At 46.8% G+C, this 13,768-nt stretch overlaps 1 protein-coding gene across 1 annotated transcript; it reads left to right on the forward strand.

Annotated features, from left to right (window-relative positions):
• Positions 1–1,697: 1,697 nt before the first annotated feature.
• Positions 1,698–7,460, forward strand: LOC147978422 (zealexin A1 synthase-like). The gene is made up of 2 exons (XM_087516595.1): positions 1,698–2,483; positions 6,764–7,460. The coding sequence occupies exons 1-2, from the start codon at positions 1,701–1,703 to the stop codon at positions 7,397–7,399; spliced, it is 1,419 nt and encodes a 472-aa protein (XP_087372721.1). The 5' UTR covers positions 1,698–1,700; the 3' UTR covers positions 7,400–7,460.
• Positions 7,461–13,768: the final 6,308 nt, after the last annotated feature.

Below are 13,768 nucleotides of genomic sequence, written 5' to 3' on the forward strand. Positions count from 1 at the left end.
TGATATACCACAAGGAATCTTGCGGCCTTCTCTGTACGTTCCTTCCCAAGCTAATTAACTAAGTGCTGGCTTCTGAGCGTTTGGGCAATTTGTTAACTTAGCCAAGAAATACCACTACCTCCGATCCATAATAAGTGTCGTAGTTTTAAACTGACCCTAATTCAAAACTGTAAAACTTATATTGAATCGAATGGAGTAGTTGTTTTGTGAATAGCGGTTACAGAACATTACCAGCCAAGCCTAGAAGTGTGAATTCCCTGATTTCCAATGAACCTGTCAAAATGCTTTTGAGGCAAGATATTTGTTGCCCAAAAGTTTTTCCTATAAGTTATCCTCGATAAAAAGTTGAAAAATGGCATTTTCTAAGGAAGGCAGTATTTTTTTTTACCTCAAGATCTTGAGTCCCAAGTAGTGATTTGGTTACTGGGGAGAAAATTCGGTTACCGCCCGGTAATCGTGAATCCCGGCCGGTACCCCACAAGAAATCGTTCTACCAAGCAAAATACCTCAGATTTTTGAATTTTAATGATTTTTTTGGATTCAAATCCATTAAAAAATTGTTCGATAATTATTTTTCTGGTTACTGCTGTAACCGGAAATCTCGGTGCCCCATGAGATTATTTTGCATCAAGAAATACAAAACCTTGATCCCAAGACCACCCTGATCTTTTGGGTGCCAAACGACATCCCATTTCACATGGTTGTATTTCTTCTTTTCACTGTAGTTTTTGCAAGAATAAACTGGAGCTACAATAGTCCAATCTGTGCAGTATTCCTTTTAGAATTGGGAAATGATTATGATCAATCGGCCGATTCAGCGTGGCGCGTCCGCCTCCACTAGCGCGTAAGCGTGTTCCCTGTGGGCCCATGCACCACACTACTCCTTTCTCCCTTTGTCTCAGTCGAGTTGCTCGTTTTTATCCCATCTAGATCTCCTTTTCTCTCCCATCTCTCTTTGTCATCTCTCATGCCTGGTCATGGGTGGCTAGCAATTCACGCGCATGGAGTGGTCGCCTGGACTATGTGAGGTGCCGCAACTCGTTGGGCCGTCGGCCACTTCCACCACGACCGTCAGCCGCTGTAGGTCTGTTGGCTGCTGTGGAGCGCATGGCACGACCCCACCAACCTCCTCCATGCAGTTCCCAATCATCACCATCTGCCTCCCGGTTGCAATTAAGGGCAAAGGCGACGAACGACGGCAATGCTGCTGTGACATGCGTCTGCAAGGACAGGCACCATTTCTGCAGCATCATCTCCATTGCAAAAATTGCTGCAACATTACATATGTTGCAAAAAGGCGAAGGCAACTTTTTTTGCTAATGACCTATGTTGCAAAAGTTTTCTGCAACATGACCTCTGTTGAAAACATTTCTGCAACACAACATTTGCTGCAAAGGTTTCTGCAGTATTACCTCTATTGCAAAATTAAAGAACGCCGCTTGGCCACACGATCTAATGGCTTGTGACCCGACACATTTTTTAAAAAGATCAGCCGGCGGACGCATAGCACACCCCTTTAGAATTTAGAAATGTAGAAGTAAAATTAAGATAGTTTACAAAGGATCAACATATTATCTATAATAAACAATCTTAATAAGTATGGCAGCTTTATTGTCTCGATGCAGCGAATATTGGTACTAGTACTATATATATACGAGCCAAAGCGACAATCACATTTGCAGCTAGCACAAAACAAAACAATGGGCCAACCACCGGGGCCGTGGACGTTGCCGGTTCTCGGCAGTCTGCACCACATCGCCGGGCAGCTCCCGCACCGGGCCTTGCGCGACATAGCGCGGCGGTACGGGTGGCCCGTCATGCTGCTCCACTTCGGCGAGGTGCCCACGCTCGTCGTCTCCTCCCGCTCCGGTGCGCGCGAAGTGATGAAGACCCACGACGCTGCGTTCGCCTCACGGCCCCTGAGCTCCACCGTGCGCGTGCTCACAAACGGCGGGCGGGACATCATCTTCGCCCCCTATGGCGACCACTGGCGAATGATGCGCCGGATCGCCGTGACCGAGCTCCTCACGGCCCGCCGAGTCCTCTCCTTCCGTGCTATCCGGGAGCAGGAGGTCGCCGCCATGCTCCGCGCCATCGCTGCCGGCGGGGAAGAGGTCGACATGCGCGCGCGGCTGTCGGCAATGCTGGCGGACAGCACGGTGCGCGCCGTGATGGGGGACCGCTGCAGGGACCGGGACGCGTTCCTCCGGGAGGTCGACCGCGCCAACGAGCTTGGCAGGGGGTTCAACCTGGCCGACTTGTGGCCATCGTCGCGGCTCCTCGTTTGGGCCAGCGGCGCCGTTCGCCGCGCCGAGGAGTGCCGTGACACCGTGTTCGGGATCCTCGACGGCATCATCGTCGAGCACCTGGAGAGGATGGACGGTGTTGGAGACGACGATCAGGACCTTATCGATGTGCTCCTGAGGATACAGAAGGACGGCGGCGGCGGCCTCGACATGGACTCTCTTAAAGCCGTCATCTTCGTAAGCAATCTCAGTTACATTTACTATACTTAATAACGTCAGTAATTAATCCCGTGCTGGCGAATTTCAGTGTTTACTGCATGTAATGTTTGTACAGAATCATAGACATAGGGTAAACTTAGTAAACCATTTTTATATGCTTAATAATGTATTTTTTAAGAAATACTACTCCCTTAGTTCCAAAATACTCCCTCCGTCCCATAATATAAGAGCTTTTTTGACACTACACTAGTGTTAAAAACATTCTTATATTACGGGACGGAGGGAGTAGATGACTCAAGTTTGTACTAACTTTAATATTAGGTTATCTATTTTGGAATGGAGGGAGTACTTGTTTAATAATATTATCAGTCATCAATCCCTTTCTCACGAGTTTCCAGTGTTTAATCATAGAGACGTAGGGTTGACTAATGTTAAAAAAAGAGATGTGGGGTTGACTTAGTAAAACATTTTCAGAAATTATTTTAAACTTCTCAAAGCTTTTTCTGTTAGCCCTAGGAGGGAACGAATTAAACTACTCCAGTCAGTTTGTGCTTAGAGCACGATAATCTAGTTGTGTCATGTCCAAGCAACTTCTGATTAGTAAACTCATGTAAGAGTAGCAAATTTATGAAGCATGCATGCATGTGTATTGAGGGGATTCAGTGCATATATTGTTTGTCCTTTTTCGAACGGAAACATGATGGATCTTGATTATAATTTTGCAGAAATGTTGAGCACATATACACTCCCGTCATCTATGAATTTCTTAGGATTCTCTTTTTGGATTATATATTTTCAGGACTAATTCATATACATGTAATAGTAGTATTTATTGTGAACAAAATCATGTATTAGTACTAACATAAAATGTTTTTGTTACGGATGTCATGAGGACACCCATTTTTGCTTGATGATCATCGTCCAATCTATTCATGACATTCTGTCAGCGTGGATGTGAGATATTCATGACCTCTATAGTAGTACATTTTTCATGGAACCTCGTGAGAGGAGAGGGTGTTCCTATGATTTCGTTAAGAAAAAAAGAGTTAACCTGGTTTATAGGAAAAAGTAGGCCCTAAACCACACAAACATGGTTGATTATGGGATAATCGCACAAAAAACAATAAGAAATCCCTAACGAATCTAGACACCACAATCAACCACAAACTAACGATCAAGGGCCAAAGAGACCCGACATAAGGGAGAAGCTCTTTGGAACACCTTCAAGGAGGAAATGGTGGCCGTGGGCGCCAATGGTACTGGCACAATGCTTCATCTTGCTCCATACTCCACCACCCCATCATCTTACCAACCCTGTGGAGGGGATCTGCCCGTACCCGCAACCGGAAACCTAGATAGCTACGGCCAACAATGATCTAGTGTCAGGATAAAATCCTCGACAACGTTTTCAAAAAGGAAATAGATGCATGTGGATGCCTCCGCTGCCGATACGAACCCCCGTCCACCAAAGCATATGTCCAAAGCCCGGACACCTTCCACCTCGACAAGCCTCTTGGGAGGAGGACATGCCTCCAACATACTCCAAAGTAGCCTAAGCATGAACGAAGTGGCAATGGCAGACCACGCGAAGTATAAGAAAGGGCGAACCGCCACCTGATGCCTTTCCTCCGCATCACATGTGACCACACCAAGGATACTGGCCTCTCGCCAAGGGCAGAACACACCCATGAGGACTCCATCAGTGTGAGGTATCCACGGACTACCAGAGCACCCACCGGCGAGCCCTAGCCCTAAGACCCCTTTTCTCTCATTGTGGCACGCCACAAGACACCGATGACGAATCTAAGCGGGACCCTAGATCCACAGCTCAGAACCATCCTACAGCAGCCAGAAGTGGCAATCACATCGCTAGAGGAAGAGGATTTTTGTCGCTGCCATTGCTCATAAAACGCCATCTTAAGCCACCTCGTAATCCCCAGCAAGACGCCAAACACCGCAGAGAACACCTCCTCCATGAGCAGCATTGCCAACCCCGACAGCACAAGCCACCACCAAAGTTCAACCATGCGCGCCACCACACACTGGCTCGGACAACCACTGCGCAACCACAACAAAAAGAAGTCGACACCGCCCACCGAGGGTAGTCAGAATCACGATTCTATTGTACAATTCTACGATTTTACGATCCAGACTAACCCTATGATTTTATCATTTGGTTAGTAGAATCTATGTTCCTAAAATTTTAATAGTTTTTTTTGCGACAATAACTCTTCCATTACTCAAATGTTCAAGTGATTACAATCTCGCAATACAATATCCAGGACATCCTCGGGACCCGAACCAAGCCAGACCATGGTTGCGACGAATATGAGTAATGGAAGAGTCCCGTTCCCCCATACTTTGCTTAATCTCTCTGATCATGAAAGAAAACTTTGACATGTTACCCTCAGCGCTCTTCAACATAGTCACAGCTTCTAGGCAGTCGGATTCAATATCGATAGGTAAGGTGCTCCACTGCAGCGCAAGGTTGATCCCTTCCCGAACAGCCAGAATTTCAGACTCCGGTGCATCCTCACAAAGCTCAACATGCCTGCACGCACAGAATATTATGTTGCCTAGATGATCACGAAGAACCATGCCTGTCCCGGCCACACCATTTAGAACCGAGCCATCTGTATGTTTTGTGACCATGCCATTAGAGCTCTGATATGATTTAAGACCATGATACTAACTACCTCAGACCACCTGCAGCCCCCCTGCACCTCGACAGACGGTTGCCAACCACGACCACGCACCCAGGTCACGCGCCCATATTATGCCCGCATCCGCGACCACTACCGTACGTAGTTGGGTGTCGCGCCACCATGCCCAAACGATGCATCCCCCACCCCGCCCCTACGACCACCACGTTGTAGCACCACGACAAGGAGAACCACCACTACGGAGCAAAACTTTGACCCACAACACCGTGAGGAGAGAAAGCCTCACCTCCGCTATCGGCGGAATGGGCATAGCCTAGTCGCATCTTCTGGCAGCGGTGAGGATGGTGCACAGACGATAGTGGGGGAGAACTAGCGGCGGTTGGTTGGGGAACCGCCAGTGTCACTCCTGGGCGGAGCGACCCAAGGGTCTGGCTCTTCCATTCCAGAAATTGTCAAGTTATGTCACAATAAAAGAGACGATTTGTACTTATTTTCTGTTTTTTTCTTTTTACATTAAAAAATATTTTACATTTTTCTAGTAAAGGAAGTCTATTGTTGATTCCTTGGAATTTATCACATATTTGATGCTAGATGACATTGATTTTATTTGTTTATTTATTTCATATTTCTAGATGCTTTATTTACTAATTATAGGGGATTCTATCGTTGCAAGTGTTCTATGGGTGTTGATGGGTGTTAATCAGGACATTCATTTTTTCTTGATGATAAGCATTAAATTTAATTTATGCAATATTTTGTTCAGTACACACACGAGTTCCAAAATATATGACGCTTTGGCAGGCTAAACTTATTACTACATCTAAAGAAATCATTTGTATTTGTTTGCTCTTCCTTTTATGTTTTTTCCATCAAATATGTGAACTCGAAGCCTATTATTGCTTCCCTAAAAGTTATCACGTATATGACAAAAGCTTATAATTAGCTAACGAATAGCTTATAATTTGCTTATCCAACTGCTAACAAAAAGCCTATAATTAGCTTTTCCTAATTATGTGGCAAAACTAAGGGCATATATAGTATTCGCATGAAATATGAGCATAGGACGAAGCTGCCACCGGCCATTACTTGATGTCAACTCCTCGCATGAGTCTCCTCAACGCTTCACCTTCTGTTGGATAACTGCCGATGAGACGCTCATCAACATGACGGTTCAATCAGTTAGCGTTTGTGTAGTTCTCTTCTGCAATTGATATGTAGCTTTCCAATCATTAAAACACTTCTACTGCCTACTAGTTTTTTTTTCGGAGACTCCTGTTCATTGTTCGGAGTGGTAGGGTAGCATAGTCTAGCCAGACACTTATGACCAACTCGCATATAATCTGAATCATTGAAATTTCCTTTTATATAGAATTGACGGCTTAGATCTATTTGCTTGTAGAATTAATGTGGTGGCTGGGAAGATGCCTCCAGTTAGTAGATAGATAGATTCGCCATATTCGATAGATAGATAGATAGATAGATAGATAGATAGATAGATAGATAGATAGATACTAAACCACTTCCATGAATTAATGTGGTGGCCGGAGTAGAAGATTTATGTATGAGCTTGATGGTTTAGTCGGAGTCAGCAGACGGCATAGTCGATTTCTCAACTCAGAAACAATATGAATGCAGGACATCTTTGCTGCGGGCAGCGAGACATCATCCACAACACTTGAGTGGATCATGGCGGAGCTGGTGAAGAACCCGAAGGTGATGCATCGGGTCACAACAGAGGTTCGCCAAGCTTTCGAGGCGGGCGGCACAGTGGTCGAGGAGCAGCTCGCCAACCTCGTCCCGTACCTGCAGCTCGTGATCCGAGAGACGCTCCGACTGCACACGCCGCTGCCGCTGCTGCTCCCCCGAGAGTGCAGTGAAGAGGCAGGTTGTCGTGTGCTCGGATACGACGTGCCGCAGGGCACACAGGTGCTGGTGAACGCCTGGGCGCTCAGCCGCGACGAGCGGTACTGGCCCGATGCGCCGGAGGAGTTCCGACCGGAGCGATTCGAGAAGTCGGAGGTGGATTTCAGGGGAGCGGACTTCGAGCTCCTGCCGTTCGGTTCTGGGAGGAGAATTTGCCCTGGCTTGGCGTTTGGACTCGCCAACGTGGAGCTCGCCCTTGCTAGTCTGCTGCTGCACTTCGACTGGGAGGCGCCGGGGCTGGGTGATCCTGCAGGGTTTGACATGACGGAGGCCTTCGGCGTCACTACAAGGCGGAAGAATGGACTCGTGTTGCGCCCTGTCCTCCGCGTGCCATTGCCAGGTGTCTAGTTGTAATTGTCATTTGTATTTTATTTAGCTCATTGGTTTGGGGTTGCTGAACTTATTTACAATCTGCCACGAAGTAATTCTCAAAATAATTAAAACATTTGACAAAATATTTAATCCACCACACCAGAAAATTCCATGACTTGAATTTTTTTACGGGTCGGCTTTGCGGCGTCTGATTTGGCGCAGCTCCTTCCGGCCCTCCAAACTTAGATTTGCAACTTAAATTGATCTAGCATAATGCATTTCTTTACTTTTGCAACAACATTAGATACAAAAGAAATCACCAAATCTTTGCTAGAATAGCAAAATCAAAGAAAACAAGAACCACAAGTATGCATTTCAGAAGATTTCCAACTTCCATAACTGCTCCCACAAGTTGGACTAATATCTTCTCCATGCATTCATTGTCGATCTGCGGATTCTTGATTTTACATTCTTCTTTCTTCATCTTTGGTTCGAAAGAAGTAGACGTTGCTTCCCCTCTAGTTGCACATGCAGCCGCATCATTGCCTTCGATTGTACTAAGGAGTGCACTAACATCTATTAAGTTTCTTTCTATCAACAAATCAATGTATTGGCCTTCCCAAAACCAAAATGAGCATCCATCGCCCTACACAAAAGAATGAGCAAGCTCGAAGTGAGCTACAACAATTGAACTAAAAATGAGCTATGAAATGAGCTACCGCAAGTGTACCCTGTCGTTTTCGCATTTGAAGAACACCCATCCGGGGTGCTTCGGCGTGCCCGAAGTGAGCCGCAACACTTTCCGCGTGCAGTCGTCGCACTCTATGAGCGGCATCGGCAAGCCACAAAGACGCTGCGCGAGCGCCGAGCCCGGTGGACGGCCGGACGAATCCATGCCCGCAAACCTTCCGCGGCGGCGGGCGGACGAACCGGTACCTGCAGGCGGCGATGCGCCCTTGCCTGGGTTGCGGGAGAGGCTCTCCAACCACTCCATCGCTTGGGGCAGCAACCGGCGGCCGGAAAAAGACAAATCCGACGACCTGCGATGAAGTGTCGCAGATCTGCAAATCCGGCGGCCGGCTGACGCAGGGGAGAAGGGAGGGGAGGCCTCGTGCGCGTGGTGGCCTTCCGGCGTGCTCTTGCCGGCTGCTTTCGCCGGAATCTTAGGCGGCGGCCGGCGGCGGCACGAGGGGGGAGATGAGAGGTGGTTGGTGGGGGAAAGTGCGGGATGAAATGTCCCCCCACCAACCGCTTTCGTTTATATGCAGGGCACCGTAGCCGCGAGGGGGAACCCCGCGTTTTTCTGGGTTGGGGCCGGGATTTTGTCGCGCCGCTTAAAATTTTTTGCAGGCCGGGACGAGATACGGGGTCTGATCGGGCTGGTTTTTCTGCTCCGACCCGCATTTTGACGGTTATTTTATGGGTCGGGACGAGATACGGGGTCTGCTAGAGTTGCTCTTAGGCTGTCTTGGTAGATGTTAGGAGTAGTTTTTGGTTTACGCTACCTTGGTACTTTGATGGATTCTCCATAAGGAATCTATCCAACTAGCTCTACGGCTCTACCTCCTGTACTTTGTACTCCCTCTGTAAATAAATATAAAATCGTTTAGATCATTAAAGTAGTGATCTAAACGCTTTTATATTTGTTTACAGACGGAGTATTTCTCAGCAAAACAGAGTATCTCATACTACGCTCTACATATGGCCGGAAAGTACTCTACCGGTTCTGTGGGCGTGCTCTCAGTCGAAAGTACTCGTCTATGAGTGACGTGTGCACGGTCCCAATACCAACAATCCGTACCGAGCTTTGGTGCACCGTCCATGATTTTCGTAAAGCAAGAAGCAGGTTATGGCATTGGGAGACAAGCAAAACGTGTTGGCAGCAACAGGAGAACCGATGTTGATGGCGAGGATGTCTCACAATACCCCAGCCTAGATCATGAGACTATGCCCCGCGTGATGAAAACGAATGTCGCGATGCAGGGGGCCGAGGTCTGGAAAGCCAGCGACCCGGCAGTGAGTGTTGTACCATGTGGGATTTGAAAAGAGAAAAGAAGAGAGAAATCAAATGTGACACATGCCTTTTGCTAAAGTTTTTTTTAACATCAGTACAGACTTAAGCGCTCATACATACGCGCATACACTCATCCCTATGAACGCACACATGCACACCTATCCCTATGAGCACCTTCGAGAGACTGAGTCGGCATGTCATCTTGAAATTTACGAAGTCACCGTAGGCGCCTCGTCGTCGACGGGAACGTCTCCTTCTACTGAAAGCACATCGCCAGAAAATCCTGAAATAAATCCAGGAATAGTGCGAGTACCAGGACTTGAACACGGTGGGCTGAAGATACCACGGTCCCTCTAACCATCCAACCACAGGTTGGTTCGCTTGCTAAAGTTTTTTATGCATGCGTGTTCGTTGTATTTAGATGTGACCGATTTGTGAACAAATCCCAACAAAGCAGACACTCAAAACTTAGACGGTACAAAGAAAGATGGCTGGCCATCAGGCAGACATGCATGGGCATATGAGATATGACTCATATATAGTGTGTTTTTCTTGGGCTAGCAAATCACCGTCCTGTATATAGTTCAACAATGATGTAGAATATCACAAATGTCCAGCGTACTCTCTAGTTTTTCATGGCTTCACCTTGCTAGTTACCGAAAGAAAGAACAATGCTTGGTCTACAAAGTGTGCTAATGAATTCTACCGAGACACACGACTGTCCAAACGCAAGTTACAAACGCCAATTCTGCCGGCGAGATCCTCCGGAGTCCCCGTGACTTGCGTGCATGTATCCGTACGAGGATCGTAGATCTGAAGCACCAACGATTTCCCATAATCAAGTGAGCATTGTAACAGCAGTTTTCCATCATGCATTACGCTCAACGGCATATAACGGCATACGCACTGGGCCATTGTGATCGTGTAAGCTTTGATCCAGCTGCTCTTGACGGAATCTTCCAGGATCCATATGTTGGTGGACGGAACAATCGGCCGTTCAGCCTTCCTCCAGTAGCACCGATCGGCCACCATCTGTACCATGCAAAAGGCGCCGTTGAGCTCTGTAATGCGCATCGCTATTGTTTCGCTCCACTTCATCTTGCCCACGGTTTTCAGCGGTCCATGGATCACGCCGGGCCTCCATCGCTCGCCCTCGAGGTCGAAGCAGCGTAGTATATCATGGTACACATAGTTGTTCTCATGTTTCTGCAAGCGTTTCTGCTCCGGTGCTCCCCCCCCCCCCCCCCCCCCCCCCCCGGCTGAACGCGGGGTGAAAAAACACATCGACGGTCAGGATGAACCAAAAACGGTCCATAACAAGGGGCACGATCGTCTTTGTTGCCCCCGCGTATAGCCGTCGAGGAGCCCTGGGAGGCCCGTACGGGCCCGGTTAGATAGTATGCCTGGCCGTATACATATGCCCGTCCATATACGTATTTGTTTGTATACGGCGGCCTTTCGTGCACGCGTGAACCCGCCTGCGCGTGGGGCAGCACGTGTCACGGGTAGTTGCCAAAACTGTCGCATCATATAAATGTGGACGACAACCACCTCCGGCCGCATCGCCCACCATTTTCCCCCGCCGCATCGTCTCCCTCTCTCCACTCTCCACTCCCCACTCCCTCTCCTCTCCAACCTCCTCGTCTCCCTCACCGCATCCTCTCGATCGCCATGACGGACGCAGGAGGCGAGCGCCCCGATTGGGGCGCAGATCTGGTGGAGCAGGCGCGGCAGGTCGATGCGGGCACCTTTGTGAGGGGGCGTGCCGGCGTCCAGCGCGGTGCTCCCTCCGCTGGAGATCTGGAGAAGGCGGGGGCGGGCCGCAGCGGCGCGGTCCAGCCAGATGCACCCGCTCTGGCGAACTCCGGCGAGGCGCAGAAAGTGGAGGCGGGCTCTGGCGAGGCGCAGAAGGTGGGGGCGGGCTCCGGCGAGGCACACGAGGTGGAGAAGGTGGAGGCCGGCTCCGGCGAGGAGGAAGCGGAGTAGAAAGTATCTGCGGCTAACTTTTAGTTGGTAGTTTTTAGATTGTGTGGTTTGTGGCCAGAACTTTGTTTGGTTAGATTTGTTGGAGGTAGGGTTTTCTCTGCATTAGGGTTTTTCTGTATTTGATTCGTGCAAGAATGGTGGACCACATATGATTATTAGATTAGGTTAGAAGTAGCCAGATTGAGGGATGGGGTTTTTTCAGATGCTTATTAGATTAGTAGTGAATTTTTTGCAATTCTTTAGGTGTTTGGAGTCAAATATATACTTCTGTATTGGTTTGGGTTGGTGCCTGCTTTAGTTCTTTGGCTTGATGATTAATTAAATGGATGCTTAGTTCTAGGGATTATGGCTGTCATAGTTGCAATTCTTAGATGCTTGATTGATGCATGTTGTCATAGTTGCAGTTATTTGATGCTTGATTGATGCCTGTCAGGCAAAGGCTATGAGATGAGTTGTGCACGGCCTTGTGTTTTTGGAAATTGTCTACGTGAGGTGATTAGATGGTGCATTAGTTTGGTTGTAAATATAGTGAAGGATGTGCTCATGTACTGGGTGTTGTCATGTTAATCAAAAAGAGCTTCTCAAGGGCTGGATTTTTTTGTGCTGAATTGGGGCTTCTGAAGGAGAGGGGAAGCGTGGTCGAGGGGAAGGGGCATTCTATGCTTATTTACTTTGGGTTAGTAGTGGAATTTTGTCGTTGCTTCAGAGATATTGACAGCATTGAACATCCTCTCCAATGTCGTTGCTTCAGAGATAAAAGCATCTTGGGTTTTTTCAGATGCTTATTAGATTAGTAGTTGAATTTTTGCTTGTTAGAATTTAATTAGTATGAGGATGAATACCTTATTTAAGGGGGAATTTAAGATCAGATAGATGTCATATGATTATTAGATCTGTAGTTCAATGCTGCTGACATTTATGATTATTTGATTTGATCTGTGGTTCAATGATACTGGATGGAAACATATTTGATTTGGAATGCATTAATTAAGATGTGCCAATGAATTGATTTAGATGATACAAGATTCATCTATAGTATAATTTGTTGTTGTTTAGGTAAGTAATAAAATTTTAGATGTTTGCTAGAGATGTTTGCATTTATAGTTGAAGTTGTACCTAAATAACTACTGCATTATATTAATATGTGTAGGAGCTTTGCTGCATTATCCCAAAAACAGTAATTTGTGCATATTAAAATTTGTAGTTGGCTTCTGTAATTAGTATATACTATATGTAAAGTGTGAAGTAAACATTCCAAGGCAGGATCCTAGCAACAAAATATACTATATGTTTCCATTAAGTAGTGTGGGGGGGAATTCCCTCAAAAGAAAAGTCTTGGGTTAATCCAGGGAATGTCAAGAATCCAGCTTGCATTTTCATTAGCATTTATGAAGGGCATCATTTATCTGTTGATTGATTGCTTAGATTCTGTATTTATAAGGAAAGCATTTGGTCACTTGCAACATACCAATGTGGTTCACATTCACAATTTTGTTTGTAATGACATTCTGTGAACTGCAATTCAATCATTGTAATTGATGTGCATGTTTGACAATATAGCAGCAGGAGGAGGATCTTCTGGGCAACAAGAGGAAGTGGGACAAGACTGGGTTCTACCCATATGAGTCTGATGAAGATGAGCCGTACGAGGTAAGGCCTAGTTGAAATGTTATTTCTGCATTGAGTTAGTATTATGTGTTTATAGTTTTTGAATGCATAATGTATTAATGTCAGTCATTAATGTGTGCAGTATGAATCTGGAGATGATGTGGTCGAGGGGAACATCGAGTCCTTTAAAGAGAAGGAGGTGTTGAAGATCAGGGTCCAAGGACCTGCTAAGTACTACAACTGGAGGAATGAAAAGTACCGGTGCCCCTACTGCAGCAAGCCCAAGCCCAGGTCTGAGTTATTGGAGCATCTGATAGAACATTGCCGGGCTACATCGATCTCCAGTCATGACTACAAGATCATTGGTCAGCATTCTGCCCTCCTGAAGGTCCTGAGAAACCCTGACCTCTAGTCGTACATCATGCTGATCATCGGAAGCTGGAAGCCGTACTCATCATCAGTATATTTGATGATGTTTTACTTTTGGAATGCTGCATCTGGGTCTTAACTGCTTGAAAACTTGCTATATTAATGTAATGTAATGTAATGTATTGTGTGTTTGAACTGGATCTGTTGTGAACTGCCTGCTACCTATGGTGGTAACCTAGAATGCTATCTATATATGTGTGGCCTTAACTTTATTGGTGGTGAATGCTTCCTTCATGTTTAGTTGTTGTTTCGATGGTGCAATGATCACAAATGGCGCTTCAGTGTTGCTTGAGACATGCTGCACCACTTGTCTATGCTGTGGGCAAGTGCAACATGTTGTGCCCATGTGCCAATTATACCAAATATTG

Source organism: Triticum urartu, chromosome 3A, assembly GCF_056163025.1.
Source record: "Triticum urartu cultivar PI428250 chromosome 3A, HENAU_Tu73, whole genome shotgun sequence".
Lineage (NCBI taxonomy): Eukaryota > Viridiplantae > Streptophyta > Magnoliopsida > Poales > Poaceae > Triticum > Triticum urartu.

Coding starts and splice junctions, on each gene's coding strand:
- LOC147978422 (XM_087516595.1), top strand. CDS start 1,701: ATGGGCCAACCACCGGGGCCGTGGACGTTGCCGGTTCTCGGCAGTCTG. Junction 2,484..6,763: donor CTCTTAAAGCCGTCATCTTC/GTAAGCAATCTC, acceptor ATATGAATGCAG/GACATCTTTGCTGCGGGCAG.